This window comes from Eleutherodactylus coqui, chromosome 12 (assembly GCF_035609145.1).
Source record: "Eleutherodactylus coqui strain aEleCoq1 chromosome 12, aEleCoq1.hap1, whole genome shotgun sequence".
Lineage (NCBI taxonomy): Eukaryota > Metazoa > Chordata > Amphibia > Anura > Eleutherodactylidae > Eleutherodactylus > Eleutherodactylus coqui.
Window position 1 is genome coordinate 47785862 of NC_089848.1, and position 20979 is coordinate 47806840.

General features: G+C 43.6%; 1 protein-coding gene across 2 annotated transcripts in view; it reads right to left on the reverse strand.

The window, feature by feature from the left end:
- Nucleotides 1–5012: 5012 nt before the first annotated feature.
- The window catches only part of RBMS3 (RNA binding motif single stranded interacting protein 3), a 630590-nt gene continuing 614623 nt past the window's right edge, over nt 5013–20979 (reverse strand). For both annotated transcript variants that reach the window (XM_066584834.1, XM_066584833.1), the window contains exons 12-14: nt 10894–10974; nt 7707–7845; nt 5013–5856 (exon numbers count right to left, since the gene is read on the reverse strand). In XM_066584834.1, the coding sequence (XP_066440931.1) occupies nt 7714–7845; nt 10894–10974 (213 nt within the window). In that variant the 3' untranslated portion in view covers nt 5013–5856; nt 7707–7713. The remainder of the gene's footprint in view (nt 5857–7706; nt 7846–10893; nt 10975–20979) is intronic.

A 20979-nucleotide genomic window follows, 5' to 3' on the forward strand; every position in this document is an offset into this window, starting at 1 on the left:
CATGAACACTGAGTAATTGCGCAGGAAAAAGAACACATCTAGAACTCATTTCAATTGCTCGGAGCATCACTAAGTATTTTTTGTCGTACAAATACACATTCCTTGCATGCTGAAAAAAAATGCTAAATATACCCTGATGCACGCGCAAAAAAGCGTTGTTCATTCTGCAATTACGCGGCGCTCATGCAAGCGCAAATATGCTTACACTTGTGTGAAGCCGGCCTTACTCAGCACAGAATGTTTGACCTAAAATGGAAAAGTGTTAAAAAACGGACATTAAGAAGTATGGAAAAGCTTTAAGAAAAACGAGTTTAAAAAGAAGTTACGCTATTTCCAACAGTTAACTTTTTTCTACTTCTCAGAAGTTCATCATTTTGGCTTTCTTAATGAAATGTTTTGAAATGAGCTGCATTTAGAATTTTTTCTTACTTGGGACTTGCATCTTGTAATTACATAACTAGATGCATGGCAAATGATTCACTTTTTCACTTTTCCCTTTTTTTTTATTCATGCTGACATAAAGAATATTTTAATGCTAAATATACACTTGGGTGATTTGACATGGAAAGCTCTAACTCAAAAGCGTGGATACATAGAAAACTACAAAATAGGAGACTTCAAAGGCAATAGCGAATGTAGCTGAAACATAAAAGTAGCTTTTTTTTCAAATGTCTCTAATCACTTACAGTATTTCACCTTTTATACTATACATCTCCCAATGGTATATTTAGCCCTTACATATTTTGAATAGTATATGACCTGGAACACAAAATATATTTATATTTTTTTTAAATAAATGTTCTAATGAAGTAAGAAAAAAATATTGGAACATCTTCTAGACTTTAACAATGCAAAAATTTACAGTATGTCACCATTACACACAGCACAGTTTTAGAAAAAAAAATATGCCCCAGGCATGATTTTTCTTAAATAGAGAATCTTCCAATAGCAGCTTAAAGTGGATAGCTGTTTAGACATAAGTAAAAATAGCAGCAGGTTTTGAACCAGACATGAAGTCTCTTCCTCCTAACCATTGGCCACACGCTAAGTGCTTAGAATTATTGAGGCTTTTTAGTAAAAATGAAAGCAAGGTGCCAACTTTCGATAAAGTACAATATCCTTCGGTAATATGATGTATTTTATGTGATAAAGACAAAAAACTGCAAGTACAATTTGCTGAACCATAGGCACTGTATGTCATGACATAGTCGCACTGAAAAATTTGGAAGAGGGGCGGGAGGGGGGTTATTATTTTGTACTTTTGTTGTATAGGATCTAGAGATGAGCGAGCATACTCGCTAAGGGCAAATACTTGAGCGAGTATTGTCCTTAGCGAGTACTTGCCCGCTCGTGAGAAAAGATTCGGGTGCCGGCGGGGGGCGGGGAGCTGTGAGGGAAAGCAGGGGGGAAAATGGAGGGGAGATCTCTCTCTACTCCCCCCGCTCCCTCCTGCTCACTCCCGCAACACAGCGCTCACCCACGCCGGCACCCGAATCTTTTCTCATAAGCAGGCAGGTACTCATTAAGGACAATACTCGCTCGAGTATTTGCCCTTGGCGAGTATTCTCACTCATCTCTAATAGGATCCTAATCATAGGCTATTACAGTGTTAATCTAAGTTTTTGAGACACAGTTTTTAGTTTGACAACCAATATGCCTGCCAAGACACTCCTGATTTGATGGGGTAATAAATCCTATAGTGATGACAAGACGGACATAATATAGTACTTCAACATAGTACAATGACCATTAAGTAGCAAAAAGTCATCATTGAACCAATAGCAAACAATAGCAAATACAAAAACAATGACATACAAATAAAACATATTAGGCGTATGTTCACATGTAACGGAAATGCTGCAGATTTTCCGCAGCGTGAATTCCCACAGCAAAATCTGCGGCATTATTTTATCAAAAACACCTCCGAATCCAAAGTGTTGGTGCAGATTTTGACTCGAAATCAGCTGCACGTCCACAGTTAATTTTAGCCTGTGCTTTTTTTCACCTTCCAATTCTGGCATCACATGACTGGTGCATCACATGAACACCGGCGGTGGTGCTATACTCTGGGCATAGCGGTATTGGGAGATGAGAGGAGCACAGTACAGGCTGAAATCAGCTGAGGATCTGCAGCTGATTTCGAGTCAAAATCCACACCAATAGTGCAGATTTTGATGGGGATTTTGATGTGGAAATGCTGCGGATTTGCGGCATGTGAACACACCCCAATATACAGTCTCAAATAAATTGCCCATCAAAATTCTTCCAAATTGATCACAGAAAAAAAAATCAGGTATATCTAGTATTTCAATTTACTGCCATGGAAGTGTATAGAATTAAGCTGCAATACCAGATACAGCCTATGGAGAAGAGTTGAACTAATTTTGAAAAAAAAAAATATTAGTTATTTTTTTAAATACAGTGAAACTCTTTGAATCTGAACAGTTTGGTCCAGGACTAATTCTAATCAATGTTAACTAAAAGCTGCCACTTTCATGGTTTAAAAATCCATACTCCTCTGGTCTTCACAGGAATGGTTAGTGGACTTGTATATGCCTCCCTTTACACATTTTCAGCCATGCATTCTCATCATCAGATAAAAAGTTTTACTGATCTTTCTTGGAATACAACCATAGGCCGCTTTCAGTGGAGCATATTTTAGCTCCGTACTTTGTCTATGTTTTCGGGGCTGTAATATGGAGCTAATATAAGCCTGTGTATCTATTCACATGGCCTTATTTATCACGGCCATTTTTGAAAACATTTTTTGTGTTTCTACCTCCATATTACTATTATTTTCTAGTGGGCAAATATAGATCAGTATTTGCCCAGTAGAAAATAAAAACAATACAGAGGCCAATACTGATGACATACAGTTTGATATCAAGTGTATCACATCCATAATACGGATCTGAATGATGGACGAGTTACAATACGCTCTTCTGAAACTGGCTTTAAACTGGTTTCTGGCAATTTTATCCAATGCTAGAGTAGAAATCATTTTAAAAATGCATCTGTAAATAAACAACTTTTTCATTTTACTGATTTTTATTCCTAGTTTTATTATTTTAAGGTATTTAATTAACTTTTAGCCCATATCTTTTTGCAGATTTTTTTTATTTTACGTTTTCTTAGTATTTCTTCAGGTGCAATTTCCATGTTGTTTGTGACAATGGAGTTGTAGAAATTCACTGTGGATTGGATGCTTTTGTTGGGAATGACCTTATACAATGTAGAAAAAAAACATCTTAAATATCAATAGGTCATTGAGTTTCTGAAAATGGATGGTTGAGCCAATCTCTGGACGTGGGGCTATTTGATCAACTTAATATTCCGATGTAATAGATATCATAGGCTCTGTTGATGTTGGGATTTTTCGCTTTCCCTCAGGGGTTCCGGTATTTTCAATAACAAGGATAGTGTAGTTTGTAGCACTATTCTTACTGTAAAAAACTGATAACCCGAAATTAGGTCAAAAGGATCGGCCAGGATCATTGGAATTTATTTAAAGACATCTATTGTAGCTGTCATGGCATTGTTATGAACAGAAGCCATGATGCTAGTGTGAAGAAAGCCTTAGATATGAAGTCGTTCTTAAGGTCCTGTATACAACATCGTAAAAAGGGCTTTACATTTTGAGTGAAAAAGAAACTGTCACCAAAATGTATTTTTTGTCTCCCGTTAGTCATAATTAAGGATGAGGGAGTATACTCGCTAAGGCACTACTCGTTCAAGTAATGTGCTTTAGACGAGTATCTCCCTGCTCGTCCTTAAAGATTCGGGGGCCGGCGCTAGGCGGGGAGCTGCAGGGGAGAGCGGGGAGGAACGGAGGGGAGATCTCTCTCTCCCTCTCTCCCGCCCGCTCTCCCCTGCTCCCCGCCGCAACTCACCTGTCAGCTGCTGCGGTCCCCGAATCTTTATGGACGAGCAGGGAGATACTCGGCTAAGGCACATTACTTGAACGAGTAGTGCCTTAGTGAGTATACTCGCTCATCCTTAGTCATAATCCATGTGTTACCTCTTTAATGCAGGGACACAATTTGAGTTTTCAAAAAGTCGTAAAACAAGTAAAAGTTGTATTGACTAGTGATATCCTCAATGGCACTTACCTTTGACAAACAAACGTAAGCAAATTTAAAATAGAAAGTCTGGCATAAAGAAGGGAAAAAAAAACACAATGTTGGTGGTAGTTTCCGATAAGTATTTTATAGCCCTTTTAGCAACTGTTGATGAAATGGGAAAACACATATGATGTCCAATGCACTGAAACATATTGTCTATGTTATAAGTTATGTTCTATATCAATAAACTGATTGTCAATGGTTCATCTAAAAACGACAGACAACACTTAAAATGTAAACAAAATAGGTTGTCATTTAACACGTTACTAAGAGGTCTAGATAGAAAAATAAGGAAGACTTAACAAAATGTCATGTTATAAAAAACAAGATCTTAGATGCCATAGGTAAATGAAAGCTGTTATTAGGTCTTCAAGCAATCAGCAGGGTTCAGCTGTACCAACTTACCATTATTTTGCAAACAATACTGTACATGACACAGAATACCAATGGAAGATAGTTTGAACAAAGAAGAAAGAAAGTTGGTCCGGCCAGGTAGGTGAAAAAAAAATAAAAAATTAAAACCAAAACACTGTCTTCAGATCTGCTTTAGGGTGTCACTTCATCTTTGGTATAAAATTGGCCATCCGTAGGCTGCATTTGATCACAACTCAGAAATACTACAGAAATTGTCAACAATTTCTTCTAGCTATTGCTTTTTCGCACTTTTTTTTTACCCATAAACTCCTAATTTTACATCTATTAATTTTTTTAAATTTTTTTTGCAATATGACAAGCAAAGCTGACTAAAAATCTCTTAAAGCTTATAAAAAAGATTGCAGATAGAAAGCACTAATGCCTTGGCTAGCAATCACGCTTTGTAAATAATAAACTGAAAAATGAAATAAAAAAAAACAGCATTCAACAAAAAAACCGCATAACTCCCAGATGCAGTTGTTTTTTTTTTCTTGTTTTTTTTTTTTAGCCCATTAACCCCACTGTAAAAAGCTACAGCTATTTTTTTTTTCAACATTTACAATAAAGTTTCATAGAAGTCCAGACTTTTCTTTCAATTGCAGACGGCACGATTTTGTTTTCCAGCAAAGTGTTTCTTCAAATGAAGAAATGTATCTCATGTCAATCTGTACATATATGTTAACCTTATAAGCCCATGTGAAACGTCAACAACAGTTGTGGGGTACATTTAAAATTCTGAATCTCATGCCTTATGTCCCATTAGGATGCTGATTTCTTTCTCCAGGATCTTCTGACGTCCTTAAAATTAAGGCAATTAGAATTCATGATAATCATTCCTATGGAAGAAGAAATAAAAAAAGAAAGGTATCTAAAACAAAAAAATACAAGAAAGAGACTATTTAGTTTAATTATAGAGGAAGACAGTTAAAGGTCCATCTGAAGTGCTGCCCCTTGACATCGGTTTCACTGCTTTCAAATGTCTGTACTGTCTCCTGTACATCTCCAGATTTCAATGTTCATCAAGTTCCAGATGAAATGATAACCCAGCATTGTGTTTCTCTTGGTGTGTATTCATTAAGAAAGAGTAGCAAAAATAAAATTGTCAAACTACATAACCGAACATTTTTCTTTCCATTGTTTTTTGTTTTTGTTCGTTTTTGCACAGCACATAAAAAACACTGTTGAGCAATTTAGAAAAAAATAGAAAGGAAAAGAAAAGCTTCTGTTTGATGCCTGTGCAAAGAGGAAGTCAACTTCTTAATGAAGTGTCTCCATTCAAGGCAAGGTTTTCAGACCAACATTCTTCAGTCCTGTTTATTGTCTGCAATATATATAGGAACAAACATAAATTATATTCTTCACGTGTACCAAACACTAAGATTCTAGGACATTTCATGCTCTGAAAATATGATATTTGTTGGAATTTAAAGCAATTCTCTGGTGCGAGAACAATATTGCAGTGGCCATCTTGGATAAGTGAGTATGGGCTCAGAAGCAGAGGATTTATGGAATATCATAGCAGAAGGTCAATAACAGGTGATATAACACTCCTGCCTGGTTCATGGATGGAATTTTGTTCCAAGAACTTAAAGTAACTTAAAGGGGATTATACAATGTGACACAAATGGATCTGCTTTCTTAGCCAAGAAGCCTCACTACTCTTGTCCATGGGCTAGGTCAGAAATTGCATTTTAGCACCTTTCACTGTATTCGGACTGGGCTAGAATACTAGCCAAAGCCATTGGACAAAAGTCTCTTGCTGGAACGAAAGCATGTATTTTTTTTCTAATATAGTGCAACCCTTTTAATTCTCGTCAATGCTAATTATAGGTAGACATAACAATCTTTGTTTAATGAAACTGATATAATAGAGTATGTTAATTTGCTGGCATCACACTCATTATTAAAGGGGTTTTCAAGGCAGTGCCCATTGTCAGTGCCATGATACATCGTGGTTGGAGCGGAAGCCACTGCTTCGACCCTTGTGTAGTTGAAATCAATGGAAGCTGCATTGATTTCAGTGAGAGCTGTGCCTGCAATTACAAGCACCGGCGACTACACAGGGGTTTGGAGTAGCGGCTTCTGCTCAACCCTGGTGTATCCTGGCACTGACAGCGAACACTGCCTGGAAAACCCCTTTAAGCACTCCATTTTCATCCCCTGTATAGATATAGGATATGAAATTATTTAAAAATAGCAAAAAGACTCTCACAGTAATGGAAAAAGTTGTAACACCAGAAGGAGCCCATGGGCATGAGTGATGCTGTTCCTGGGAGAATCAAAAAACTGACCTACTATAGTGATATAATAGGTCACAATACTATATTGCTGTGATATGATAGCTATTATTCAATTTAAACAACCCTTTTAACATATACACTATCCTCTTTTACTTCTCTTGTAAACTGTATGTACAGATAGATTCAATGAAGACCAAGTGCTCCAATACTTTGTATTTTCTTTCTCCATTCAAGTAAATTCCCCAATGTTTTCTATAGATGATATAGCTTACTATGATCGGTGGTCCCAATGTATTATTACTCCCCTATGAATTTCACAAAAGAGTAAATCTCAAGTGTCGAATTCAGTCTTTGGCTACATGTTCTAAAAAATCTTAGAGCAGGAGAGGGTTTAACGCCCAAAGGACACGGCCTATTTTGGCCATAAGGACACAATGATTTGGGGGGGATTTTCGTCTCCACTTTTTAAAAGCCATAACTTTTTTATTTTCAAGTTATTCTCAACCAGCCTCAGTAAATAAAATATTCACTTTTATGTCATGTATGGGAAAAACAAATCAACCATAATTTCATAAATCCAAGGAATTATACACTTTCAGTCCAGTTGATGGAAAATATGACTGTTTCTGTGGCTCTGTGATATATTATGTAGAATATATATATATATATATATATATATATATATATATATATATATATATATATATATATATATATACTTGTTTCCCCGGAAATATGCATTCTTAAATATCCTGAAAATTCATGCTGGGCCTTATTTCCCAAGGTAGGTCTTTTTTTTCAGGGAAACAGGGTATATACATGTATTTATGTTTATTTTTCACAAAAATCTCATTTCCTATCCCAAGGCATGCTTTAGGAAAATGTTACTGTGAAATAAACTGTATTATATGAAAATAAGTTGCTAGTTTACCGGTTGTTTACTTGGATTGTTGGTAGGAGTACGCTGATGCATGTTCATTACTCGTCTCTACAGTTATCTGTTGCTGCTGTCCACTTGCTTCCTGTGATGAAGATGGTACTGTTTGAGGAGAGGTATCAGCAACAACACCCTATGAAGAGAAAAACATGCAAACTATGTTCCATAGTAATCGTAACCCACTGAAAGTAAAAAGCCCATGACATGGGAAAAATATTAATTTTAGAAAACTATAGTTCTGCTAGGCCCCGTTCATATCTGCGCCCTGGGGTCTGGCTGATTTACATTTTCAGATCAACGCCAAATAATATAAATATGGAACCGACAGATCCAGCACTTGTCGGAACCAAACAGCGCAGAACAGACAACATTGACTATGATTCCAGCATTCGGTCCGGCATTCATACTGGATGAAACACCACAGGATGCTGTATTATTTCATCTGGGATTTTTTGCTGGATCTGCGCTGGAGGCTCCCAATGGAGATGTGAATGGGCTCTAAGACGTACATTAAAAAAAGGATGTCTGTTCAACAAGTGTTCAGCCATAATTGAAATAATCAGATCCGTCGTAACTAACCCAATTTAAATATACTGTATTATGAATTGGAACTCCCGATTCCAACTTCCAGTAAAATCAATAGGAATAAAAACAGAGTTCTCTAACTTGGCCTCCTGGAACAACAGTGGAGTTGGAGGTGGTGGTGGCCGTGGCAGCAGCCCAGTGGTTAGTACTGCTGCCCTACAGCAATGGGGTCCCAGGTTCAAATCTCCATCAAGATCAGATTCAAACTTAGAACTCCAGCAGTGCAAGGCGGCAGTGCCAAGCCAACACACCTGTCCTTTCTGCTCAAAGAAAGAGTCAATGTTTTGTCTTTTTTGTTAAAATTCGGATCAGGATAATTTGATCCAATTTTGTAAAACGTTGCAGACAGCCAAATTACAGTAAGAAGGAACATTGTATAAGTGCAAGATACCAATGAACAAACACACCTCCCACATATTGAGAGGGGTGGATGTTTATGCATTTTTTTTAAAGCAAGCAGTCTGGCTTTAAATACTGGGGGAGCCCAGGGTGGCAGTGCCAGTGTAATTCACTGTTGAGGTGCAGGGAAATCCACCAGGCTGAATTGTACATGGCATTATTAATAGATTGTTAGCCTGCAGTTGGTCTGGCACTCTTTCCATGCCATATCTATGTACAGGTATAATACTAAGCAGCCACTCCCCTCAATATGTGGTAGATGTGTGAGTAGTTGCTCATTGGTAACTTGCACCTGTGGAGCCCACCTTCATATTGCAATTTGGCTGTCTGCATGCTGAGGGATGTAGTTCTACATCTGCCCTTGTATTTTGTATCAGTATATTAGAAAGTATGGCTGCTGGCAGTGGTTTTCTTGAGTTGATTTGTGCTCTTTCAGTTATTTGTTTGCTATAGTAGTGATCCCAATTGATATAAGCGAGGGAATGGGCATTAACTAGGAATAAGGCCTCATGTCCACGGGCAAGTCGAATTCCGAATGTGGGGGCACGCAGCGGAATCCAACTCGGCCTGGGGCTGAGGACCGTGCGCACCTGTCTGGTTCTTCACTGTGGATGTATGCAGAAACACCAGACGCCACGCCACCGCACATGTGCAGTAAAGTTGTTTTTTTAAACTCCTGCTTTCCCGCGGATGGGATAGCTTCCATTGACTTCAATGGAAGCCATCTGTGGGGGAACTGCACTGAAATGGATTATGCTGCAATTTCTTTTCCGGACCGCAAAATAAATCTGCATGCTTTAATTCAGCTGTGGACGCCATGTTTCTCTATGGGCGGCCTAAACTGCGGATCGCAATTCATGTCCACCCATGGACATTGGGCCTAAATGTCAGGAATTGCAAAAACTGAGTTTTAATGAAGCTTTTGAGGTTTACTTTGTACGTCAACCTATGATTGGTTGTTATAACATGTATGTGCTGGTAAAAACAAATGAATATAAAATTAGGTATGGGTTATAAATGTTGGTGAGTGATAATTTATCCCCCGTGACAACCTGACAGTGAACCCACAAATTGTTTGCTAATAACTAGAGTAGTATTTATTTAGGATTATGCACACAAGGCAATCTCTAATGAGAGCAACAATATATGACTTCTTTATCGATGCACTTTGACTTCCTTTACATTGAAATAGAGTATAATGTTGATGCATGTGACCATTGGCCAAGAGGAAGGGGTAGTGAGACCTTATTGTATGAGATTTTGATTGGCCATTGTTGGAGATGTGGAATCCCCAGTTTCCTCCTCTCAAATGTGGAGTTTGACATGTTGCATTGTTGCTTGGGAGGCGGACACTGTGTGTCCACCCTGTGTGAGGTCTGTGATGACTAGCGGTGATGACAAGGGGTTCCCGGGAGTCTCCCGCACATGCGCTGAAACTATGGAGCTTATGTGTGGAGCTGGTGATGACAGGAGATTTCCTGGAGTCTTCGGCGCATGCGCAGTGTACTGAGGATACCGAGTCTCTGTGAGGAAGCTAATGCAAGACTTCCTTATTAGGTAATGCATGATGGGATACAGACATGCGCAGTACAGCTCAGGAGACGCACCGATGCATCTGGGAAATCACAAACCACCATGATGACACCAACTATGGAGGTAATTCACCTGGTCTGTTGGGGGGGGGGGTGATAATGACTCATTATGACATGTAATGTGAGTCGAAACGTTGTTTTAGCGCTGGGCGGAATAAAGGATTTTATCTGCAACTGATTGCTGCCATCTCCACTTTTTACTGATCCAATGAATGTATTGAAGGTGTATGGTTCGCTTATGACTTCAATTGTGCATATCATTAACCCTTTCCAATCCACTGTCTGCTGTCTTCCAACTTTCTGACTGAAGCCTGTACAGCTCCGATGTCGGAAGACATCCGTCAGGGTATGCTTACTGTATATTACTGTAGTAATGGCTCTAGCCAGCAGATGGCGCTATTGTAAAATGGTGGAAAGAGAAAGCACCCTAGGAAACCCTGAATCCAAAATTGGATTGCAAAGGGTTAATCAACTAAGCACTGTAGTATTAAAAAGTGTATTTAAACCCTTTCACATTAATAATACATTTCACTTTTAAGGTATCTATTAGTATAAATGGACATTTTCAAATATATGCTTAATATGTGCACGTGTGGATGACTTACTTCAACTTGAACAGCTGTTGGAGGCACAGGAGTATACTGGGGAATATAGGTCCCTTGCATAGGTGCAGCAGCAGTCATATACTACACAGACAGAAGCAATCCCATTAGCTATACATTAATTAGACTGTTCAAACAAAACTGAATGCAATTTTATTAACTTTCCCTCTACATTAAAATGTGGATAGAGTTGTTAGTAAAGAAACATAAAGTGATAACAAGAGGCTGTCAACTGCGAGGTCCACCTCTGGTATCTTCACCTATCAGAGAAACGGGGTCCTGTAAAATCCTGAAGTTCTTTCTTGACTAAAATATTAATTTCCCAGCAGGTTCAGCTTCCTTGTGGGAGTTTTAAATATCCAACCCCTGGGAAGCAATCTGGTATTATCAGATGTGTTGGTGGATATTTCATCACCCTATAAGAAATTACTAAGAAAACAATGAAGTTAAAATCTTGTTTCCACACTATGTTAACAATTAAAATTTCCATCCTTTTAATAATGATGTTCCTTGTTACTAATTGCTGTGCATAAAGTTTGTTAGATAAATCTTTATAATAGCTGAGAATATATTTGAACATACTAATTAGATAGACTGCAAGATAACTTTTACACACTTTGTTTAATTAATAGAAGTTGTACTTTTAAGCCCTTGTAACTAAGGCCATCATATTGAGTTCAGAACCCAATTTGAGGGTTCCATCCAACTGCTCTGTCTCATTTGCCAAAAACTGCACTATTCTGTCTCGATAAAATGCTAAAATCAAATAGAAACCTACTAAAATGGAGATCAAAGCTTGCAGCTTAGGTCTCTATTTTACTAACAGCAGCCTATGGTTCAATTCAGAGTCCTGTCTGTTTTGGCTAACGAGATGGAGCCTTATGATGGAACCCCAAGTTTGCCTCCTATAATTTGTTACCCGAAACTTAAACAAAGGAAGAGTTGTCCAATGAAAAAACAATCAGCTTTATATTTACGTCTTTGACACACAAGGAAAAAATGGGGCATGTGTCATAACATATTTGGAAATTAAGAACTGCTATGTCAGCTCAACTTTCCAGTGAAGAGCCGAGAGGTAACAATAAAATATCTGACGTAAACATATATGTATGTATATATATATATATATATATATATATATATATATATATATATATATATATATATATTTATATATATATATATATATATTAGAGGGATGTGCTACAGAAGATGGCCTGTAGGGGGCAACAGACAATCAGTCTGATGCCTGAAACAAGAAGGAAAACACCCACAGGTGTGGTCAGTGATATAAAAAGGGTTGTACCCTGCTGCAACAGAGTGTCTGGCTGAGAGCCAGAGAGAGTGCTGGGCTGCCAGACCCAGGGTGACAGCCAGAGAGAGTGCTGGGCTACCAGACCCAGGGTGACAGCCAGAGAGAGTGCTGGGCTGCCAGGCCCAGTGCGACTTCCAGTGTGAGCAGAGAGGTAGCAGGATCCCTGGGGAACGCCTGCCATGCACTAGAGTCTGAAGAGACAAAAGGCCCTAAAGATTGAGGACCAGCTGCGCCCTGAATACCCACAGGTCTGTGCAGAACCTATGGACTTGTATTGCTGCCTTAATGGAGGATGTACTTGCTTTACCCTACGGACTGTGAAGGGTTAAAGCCATCAGAGACTTTGTTTCATGTATTGATTATTACCCCTGGAGACCCAGTCATCTTTGTGTTGGTTAAAATTGGTGTTAATAAAATGAAGATAAAGAAGGAAAGTGACGGTTTGGAGTACTCTTTAACCCCCGCTGTGTCATAATATATATATATATATATATATATTTATATATATATATATATATATATATATACATATATATGTTATTAAAGTACTGTGAAACCATGACATTCTACTGCTTCTGAGGCCTCATTCATATGAGTATGTTTATGTGCATACACAAGCGCGCACAAAACCACGCATCTATTTAGAACCATTGGTTCCCTTTGCTGTGTTCACATGTCCGTGTTTTACAGATGTGCAAACACACGTACCTGCAAAACATAGGACATGCGTGCACTACAGATCCATGCTGCATGTCAATATTCCCCGCAGGGCGTCCCCTTGTCACTGAACACTGTCACAGTGTTCAGTGACAAGGGGACTCCCCGTGCAGAGTAAGTAATCTCTATTCATGTTAGATATACTGTACTATATTTTCTGATGCCAACTCTTGTTGAGTTTACATGTGTACCAGTTTTTTATGCTAAACATAGCAAATGTCTTGCTATTTGATAAGATTAGCCATGCCTCTTTTCAATTTACTGTTTAAAACTTGTTAGATGAGGGGATGTGGCTTGGCTGCCAAGGCACATGGCTGCCTGTTTCGGAGAGCTCTTGCTCCACCAGGGCTCTAAAACAACATTTAAAGCATAAAAATGATCACTAATTAGTTCCCACTTGTGACTGAAGTCTCCACGATGCTGCAGAGGGGGAAGGAGAATGCTGCCGAGAATGGAGTAGCATATAAGTCTACACTTCTCTCAGGCCCCAGCACGGGACAAAGGAAAGCTCCCCAGTGTCTGATAGATCAGGGTGCGTGCCTGAGTGCTCAATTGACAAAGGAACAGTATGGCACAACAGCTCCAGGCATCTACTAACAAAGTGACCCAACAAAGCCTCACACATTCAATTGCTATACTGAAGGGAAGTCCAGCTATTTAAAGACAAGATTCTCCACAACAGGATTCTGATCATCATCATCTCTCAGGTCACATGGCAAGCATGGCTTCATCTCCCTCTGCAAGCCCAGCAAAACAGAGACAGCGGATGGATACTTTGGAGTGGATCTATCTAGAGAATGAGTGAGTGAGCAACTATCTACTGGGAAGGTATTATGAGCTGAGGCAGACAGTTTTGATGCTATTACAGTAAATAACATATTTGCTACTGCCATGTCAATGATGCCGCATCCACACAGCCAACTTTATCGTGCAATTTTGTAGCTATGTGACAGTGCTACAAATCACATGTATGTAGAGCCTATTCTTTCCTATTGGTTCTTCCACACTAATGATGTTTTGTAGCCGGAGACACTGCAAGACTGCAAAATTGCAGCATGCTCTATACAGCCGCGATTCGCAATTTTTTGTAGCCAATGTTCCCCTATGGAGCCTTCCTTTCATTTGCATTGCATCGCACAAGAAATGTGGTTTTCGTGCAGTGCGATCCTACTGTCAAAGCCCTAAACTAAGCTCTAGCTGTAGGGAAAAAAAAAAAAGAATACCTAGAAGTGCTGTCTGGTTCCACTGTAACTTCTTTCCCAAATACTCGGCACTGGTCTTCTTCATCTCTTCTGGCTGTGGATTGAAAAATCCCTGCCTCCTGGAAGCACTGCCTTTAATTGGCTGAGCGCTATGATGCTTAGCCAATCAGAGCCAGCGCTCAATGAATGGCTGTGATTGGTTCATCGAGCAGTGGCTCTGATTGGCTAAGTGTCACAACACTCAGCCAATCAGAGGCAGCACTTCCAGGAGGGGGGCTTTCAATCCCCGGCCAGAAGAGATGATGAAGAACAGTGCCGGGGATTGAAAAGATGGAAAAAAAATGCCATAGCTCACATTGTTACATAATAACTAGAGATGAGCGAACACCAAAATGTTCGGGTGTTCGTTATTCGTAACGAACTTCCCGTGATGCTCGAGGGTTCGTTTCGAACAACGAACCCCATTGAAGTCAATGGGCGACCAGAACATTTTTGTATTTCGCCGATGCTCGCTAAGGTTTTCATGTGTGAAAATCTGGGCAATTCAGGAAAGTGATGGGAATGACACAGTGACGGATAGGGCAGGCGAGGGGCTACATGTTGGGCTGCATCTCAAGTTCCCAGGTCCCACTATTAAGCCACAATACCGGCAAGAGTGGGCCCCCCCCCTCCCAACAACTTTTACTTCTGAAAAGCCCTCATTAGCATGGCATACCTTTGCTAAGCACCACACTACCTCCAACAAAGCACAATCACTGCCTGCATGACACTCCACTGACACTTCTCCTGGGTTACATGCTGCCCAACCGCCCCCCCTCCCCCCCACAGCGCACACCAAAGTGTCCCTGCGCAGCCTTCAGCTGCCCTCATGCCACACCACGCTCATGTCTATTTAGAATTGCGTCTGCCATGACGAGGGACCGCAGGCACACACTGCAGAGGTTGGCACGGCTAGGCAGCGACCCTCTTTAAAAGTGGCGGAGCGATAGCCCACAATGCTGTACAGAAGCAATGAGAAATAGAATCCTGTGCCACCGCCATCAGGAGCTGCACACGTGGGCATAGCAATGGGGAACCTATGTGCCACACACTATTCATTCTGTCAAGGTGTCTGCATGCCCCAGTCAGACCGGGCTTTTTAATTCATAGACACAGGCAGGTACAACTCCCTATTGTGAAGTCCCTGTCGACCCACAGCATGGGTGGCTCCCTGGAACCCACCGGCGGTACACAGAAATATCCCATTGCATTGCCCAACACAGCTGAGGTAGTAATGTCGTGCTTAATGCAGGTGGGCTTCGGCCCACACTGCATGCCCCAGTCTGACTGGGGTTCTTTATAAGTGTACAGATGTAGTAAAAACTCCGTGTGCACCTACAGCATGGGTGGGTGCCAGGAAGCCACCGGCGGTACATAGAAATATCCCATTGCATTGCCCAACACAGCTGAGGTAGTAATGTTGTGCTTAACCCTTTCCAATCCAATTTGTATATGGTTTTCCTAGGGGGCTTACTCTTTTTCTGCTGTTATACAACGGCGCTATATGCTGGCTAAAGCCAGTACTGCATGAGCTGACACGTAGGATAGGCTCCGACAGCAGAGAGGCTGGCAATATACAGTAAGAGAACCCCGACGGACGTCTACCAACAACGGAGCTGTACAGCCTTAAACCCTAATGTCTTCACAGGTCACACAGTGGACTGGAAAGGGTTAATGCAGGTGGGTTTCGGCCCACACTGCATGCCCCAGTCAGACTGGGGTTCTTTACAAGTGGACACATGTAGGTTTAACTCCCTGTGGACCCACTGCCTGGGTGGGTGCCAGGAAGCCACCGGCGGTACATAGAAATATCCCATTGCATTGCCCAACACAGCTGAGGTAACGTCAGCTGTAATGCAGGTGGGCTAAAAATTAATTTGATTACACTGTAGGCGAGGGCCCACAAAAATTGCTGTATCAACAGTACTAATGTACATCCCAAAAATTGGCCATGGCCAGCCAAGAGGGCAGGTGAAACCCATTAATCGCTTTGGTTAATGTGGCTTAAGTGGTAACTAGGCCTGGAGGCAGCCCAGTGTAACGAAAAATTGGTTCAAGTTAAAGTTCCAATGCTTTTAAGCGCATTGAAACTTATAAAAATTGTTCTGAAAAATTATTTGAGTGAGCCTTGTGGCCCTAAGAAAAATTGCCCGTTCAGCGTGATTACGTGAGGTTTCAGGAGGAGGAGCAGGAGGAGGAGGAGGAGGAATATTAGACACAGATTGATGAAGCAGAAATGTCCCCGTTTTGGATGGTGAGAGAGAACGTAGCTTCCATCCGCGGGTGCAGCCTACGTATTGCTTACGCATCGCTGCTGTCCGCTGGTGGAGAACAGAAGTCTGGGGAAATCCAGCCTTTGTTCATCTTGATGAGTGTTAGCCTGTCGGCACTGTCGGTTGACAAGCGGCTACGCTTATCTGTGATGATTCCCCCAGCCGCACTAAACACCCTCTCCGACAAGACGCTAGCCGCAGGACAAGCAAGCACCTCCAGGGCATACAGCGCGAGTTCAGGCCACGTGTCCAGCTTCGACACCCAGTAGTTGTAGGGGGCAGAGGCGTCACCAAGGATGGTCGTGCGATCCGCTACGTACTCCCTCACCATCCTTTTGCAGTGCTCCCGCCGACTCAGCCGTGACTGGGGAGCGGTGACACAGTCTTGGTGGGGAGCCATAAAGCTGGCCAGGCCCTTAAAGACTGTTGCACTGCCTGGGATGTACATGCTGCTCGATCTACGCACATCCCCTGCAACATGGCCCTCGGAACTGCGCCTTCTGCCACTAGCGCTGTCGGCTGGGAATTTTACCATCAGCTTGTCCGCAAGGGTCCTGTGGTATAGCAACACTCTCGAACCCCTTTCCTCTTCGGGAATCAGAGTGGGCAGGTTCTCCTTATACCGTGGATCGAGCAGTGTGTACACCCAGTAATCCGTAGTGGCCAGAATGCGTGCAACGCGAGGGTCACGAGAAAGGCATCCTAACATGAAGTCAGCCATGTGTGCCAGGGTACCTGTACGCAACACATGGCTGTCTTCACTAGGAAGATCACTTTCAGGATCCTCCTCCTCCTCCTCCTCCTCCTCCTCCTCAGGCCATACACGCTGAAAGGATGACAGGCAATCAGCCGGTGTACCGTCAGCAGCGGCCCAAGCTGTCTCTTCCCCCTCCTCCTCATCCTCCTCATGCTCCTCCTCCTCCTCCTGTACGCGCTGAGAAATAGACAGGAGGGTGCCCTGACTATCCAGCGGCATACTGTCTTCCCCCGCCCCCGTTTCCGAGCGCAAAGCAGCTGCCTTTATGGTTTGCAGGGAATTTCTCAAGATGCATAGCAGAGGAATGGTGACGCTAATGATTGTAGCATCGCCGCTCACCACCTGGGTAGACTCCTCAAAATTACCAAGGACATGGCAGATGTCTGCCAACCAGGCCCACTCTTCTGAAAGGAATTGAGGAGGCTGACTCCCACTGCGCCGCCCATGTTGGAGTTGGTATTCGACTATAGCTCTACGCTGTTCATAGAGCCTGGCCAACATGTGGAGCGTAGAGTTCCACCGTGTGGGCACGTCGCACAGCAGTCGGTGCACTGGCAGCTTAAAGTGATGTTGCAGGGTGCGCAGGGTGGCAGCGTCCGTGTGGGACTTGCGGAAATGTGCGCAGAGCCGGCGCGCCTTTACGAGCAGGTCTGACAAGCGTGGGTAGCTTTTCAGAAAGCGCTGAACCACCAAATTAAAGACGTGGGCCAGGCATGGCACGTGCGTGAGGCTGCCGAGCTGCAGAGCCGCCACCAGGTTACGGCCGTTGTCACACACGACCATGCCCGGTTGGAGGCTCAGCGGCGCAAGCCAGCGGTCGGTCTGCTGTGTCAGACCCTGCAGCAGTTCGTGGGCCGTGTGCCTCTTATCGCCTAAGCTGAGTAGTTTCAGCACGGCCTGCTGACGCTTGCCCACCGCTGTGCTGCCACACCGCGCGACACCGACTGCTGGCGACATGCTGCTGCTAACACATCTTGATTGTGAGACAGAGGAGGAGGAGGAGGAGGGTGCTTTAGTGGAGGAAGCATACACCTCCGCAGATACCAGCACCGAGCTGGGTCCCGCAATTCTGGGGGTGGGTAGGACGTGAGCGGTCCCAGGCTCTGACTCTGTCCCAGCCTCCACTAAATTCACCCAATGTGCCGTCAGGGAGATATAGTGGCCCTGCCCGCCTGTGCTTGTCCACGTGTCCGTAGTTAAGTGGACCGTGGCAGTAACCGCGTTGGTGAGGGCGCGCACAATGTTGCGGGAGACGTGGTCGTGCAGGGCTGGGACGGCACATCGGGAAAAGTAGTGGCGACTGGGAACTGAGTAGCGCGGGGCCGCCGCCTCCATGATACTTTTGAAGGACTCCGTTTCCACAACCCTATACGGCAGCATCTCAAGGCTGATGAATTTTGCGATGCGGACGGTTAACGTTTGAGCGTGCGGGTGCGTGGCGGCGTACTTGCGCTTGCGCTCGAACACTTGCGCAAGCGACGGCTGAACGGTGCGCTGAACTACACTGCTGGATGGGGCCGAGGACAGCGGAGATGAGGGTGTGGGTGCAGGCCATGAGGCGGTAGTGCCTGTGTCCTGAGAGGGGGGTTGCATCTCAGTGGCAGGTTGGGGCACAGGGGGAGAGGCAGGGGTGCAAACCGGAGGCGGTGAACGGCCTTTGTCCCACCTTGCGGGGTGCTTGGCCATCATATGTCTGCGCATGGTGGTGGTGGTGAGGCTGTTGGTGTTGGCTCCCCGGCTGAGCTTTGCGCGACAAAGGTTGCACACCACTGTTCGTCGGTCGTCAGGCGTCTCTGTGAAAAACTGCCAGACCTTAGAGCACCTCGGCCTCCGCAGGGTGGCATGGCGCGAGGGGGCGCTTTGGGAAACACTTGGTGGATTATTCGGTCTGGCCCTGCCTCTACCCCTGGCCCTGGACACCGCACTGCCTCTTGCAACCTGCCCTGCTGATGCCCTTGACTCCCCCTCTGAAGACCTGTCCTCCTGAGTAAGCGTTGCACACCAGGTGGGGTCAGTCACCTCATCGTCCTGCTGCTCTTCCTCCGAATCCTCTGTGCGCTGCTCCCTGGGACTTACTGCCCTTACTACTACCTCACTGCAAGACAACTGTGTCTGATCGTCATCGTCCTCCTCACCCACAGAAAGTTGTTGAGACAGTTGGCGGAAGTCCCCAGCCTCTTCCCCCGGACCCCGGGAACTTTCGAATGGTTGGGCATCAGTGACGATAAACTCCTCTGGTGGGAGAGGAACCGCTGCTGCCCAATCTAAGCAGGGGCCCGAGAACAGTTCCTGGGAGTGCTCCCGCTCCTGAGCAGGTGTTATTGTAGTGGAGTGAGGAGGCTGGGAGGAAGGAGGAGCAGCAGACAGAGGATTTGGATTGGCAGCAGTGGACGGCGCAGAACTGCGGGTAGACGATAGGTTGCTCGAAGCACTTTCTGCCATCCAGGACAGGACCTGCTCACACTGCTCATTTTCTAATAACCGTCTCCCGCGTGGACCCATTAATTGGGCGATGAATGTGGGGACGCCAGAAACGTGCCTCTCTCCTAATCGCGCAGTAGTCGGCTGCGACACACCTGGATCAGGAGCTTGGCCTGTGCCCACACCCTGACTTGGCCCTCCGCGTCCTCGGCCGCGTCCACGTCCTCTAGGCCTACCCCTACCCCTCAGCATGCTGTATTACCAGTGATTTGATTTCACAGGCAGGAAATAAATTGGCGCAAGACTGCAGGCCAAATATAATTTTTGCCCTTTTTGGAAAACGAAAGGCCCCACTGCCTCTAGTGAATGAATTATCTAAGTTTAATAACTGTGCTGTGTCCCTGCTTATGTGTCACAGAACGTGAGGGTAGCAGAGTTATTATAACTCTTGGAGAGCAGGTATTTTTTTCCCAATTAAGGAAAGCAAATGGCGAAGCCAGCAGTAAAGCGTAGCTGGGTGCGTATGATTTAGCACTGTTCTTCACGCAGCTCACACGTCTCCACCGCCCGTAAGGACGGACAGAGGCTGGACAAATAGATTTGTTTTCAGTTTTTTCCCACCAACAGGCAGCACTGCGTATATTCAATGAACATGAGAAGTTTAATAACTGTGCTGTGTCCCTGCTTATGTGTCACAGAACGTGAGGGTAGCAGAGTTATTATAACTCTGGCAGAGCAGGTATTTTTTTTCCCAATTAAGGAAAGCAAATGGCGAAGCCAGCAGTAAAGCGTAGCTGGGTGCGTATGATTTAGCAATGTTGTTCACGCAGCTCACACGTCTCCACAGGCGTAAGGACGGACAGAGGCTGGACAAATAGATTTGTTTTCAGTTTTTTCCCACCAACAGGCAGCACTGCGTATATTCAATGAACATGAGAAGTTTAATAACTGTGCTGTGTCCCTGCTTATGTGTCACAGAACGTGAGGGTAGCAGAGTTATTATAACTCTGGCAGAGCAGGTATTTTTTTCCCAATTAAGGAAAGCAAATGGCGAAGCCAGCAGTAAAGCGTAGCTGGGTGCGTATGATTTAGCACTGTTCTTCACGCAGCTCACACGTCTCCACCGCCCGTAAGGACGGACAGAGGCTGGACAAATAGATTTGTTTTCAGTTTTTTTCCACCAAAAGGCAGCACTGCGTATATTCAATGAACATGAGAAGTTTAATAACTGTGCTGTGTCCCTGCTTATGTGTCACAGAACGTGAGGGTAGCAGAGTTATTATAACTCTGGCAGAGCAGGTATTTTTTTCCCAATTAAGGAAAGCAAATGGCGAAGCCAGCAGTAAAGCGTAGCTGGGTGCGTAT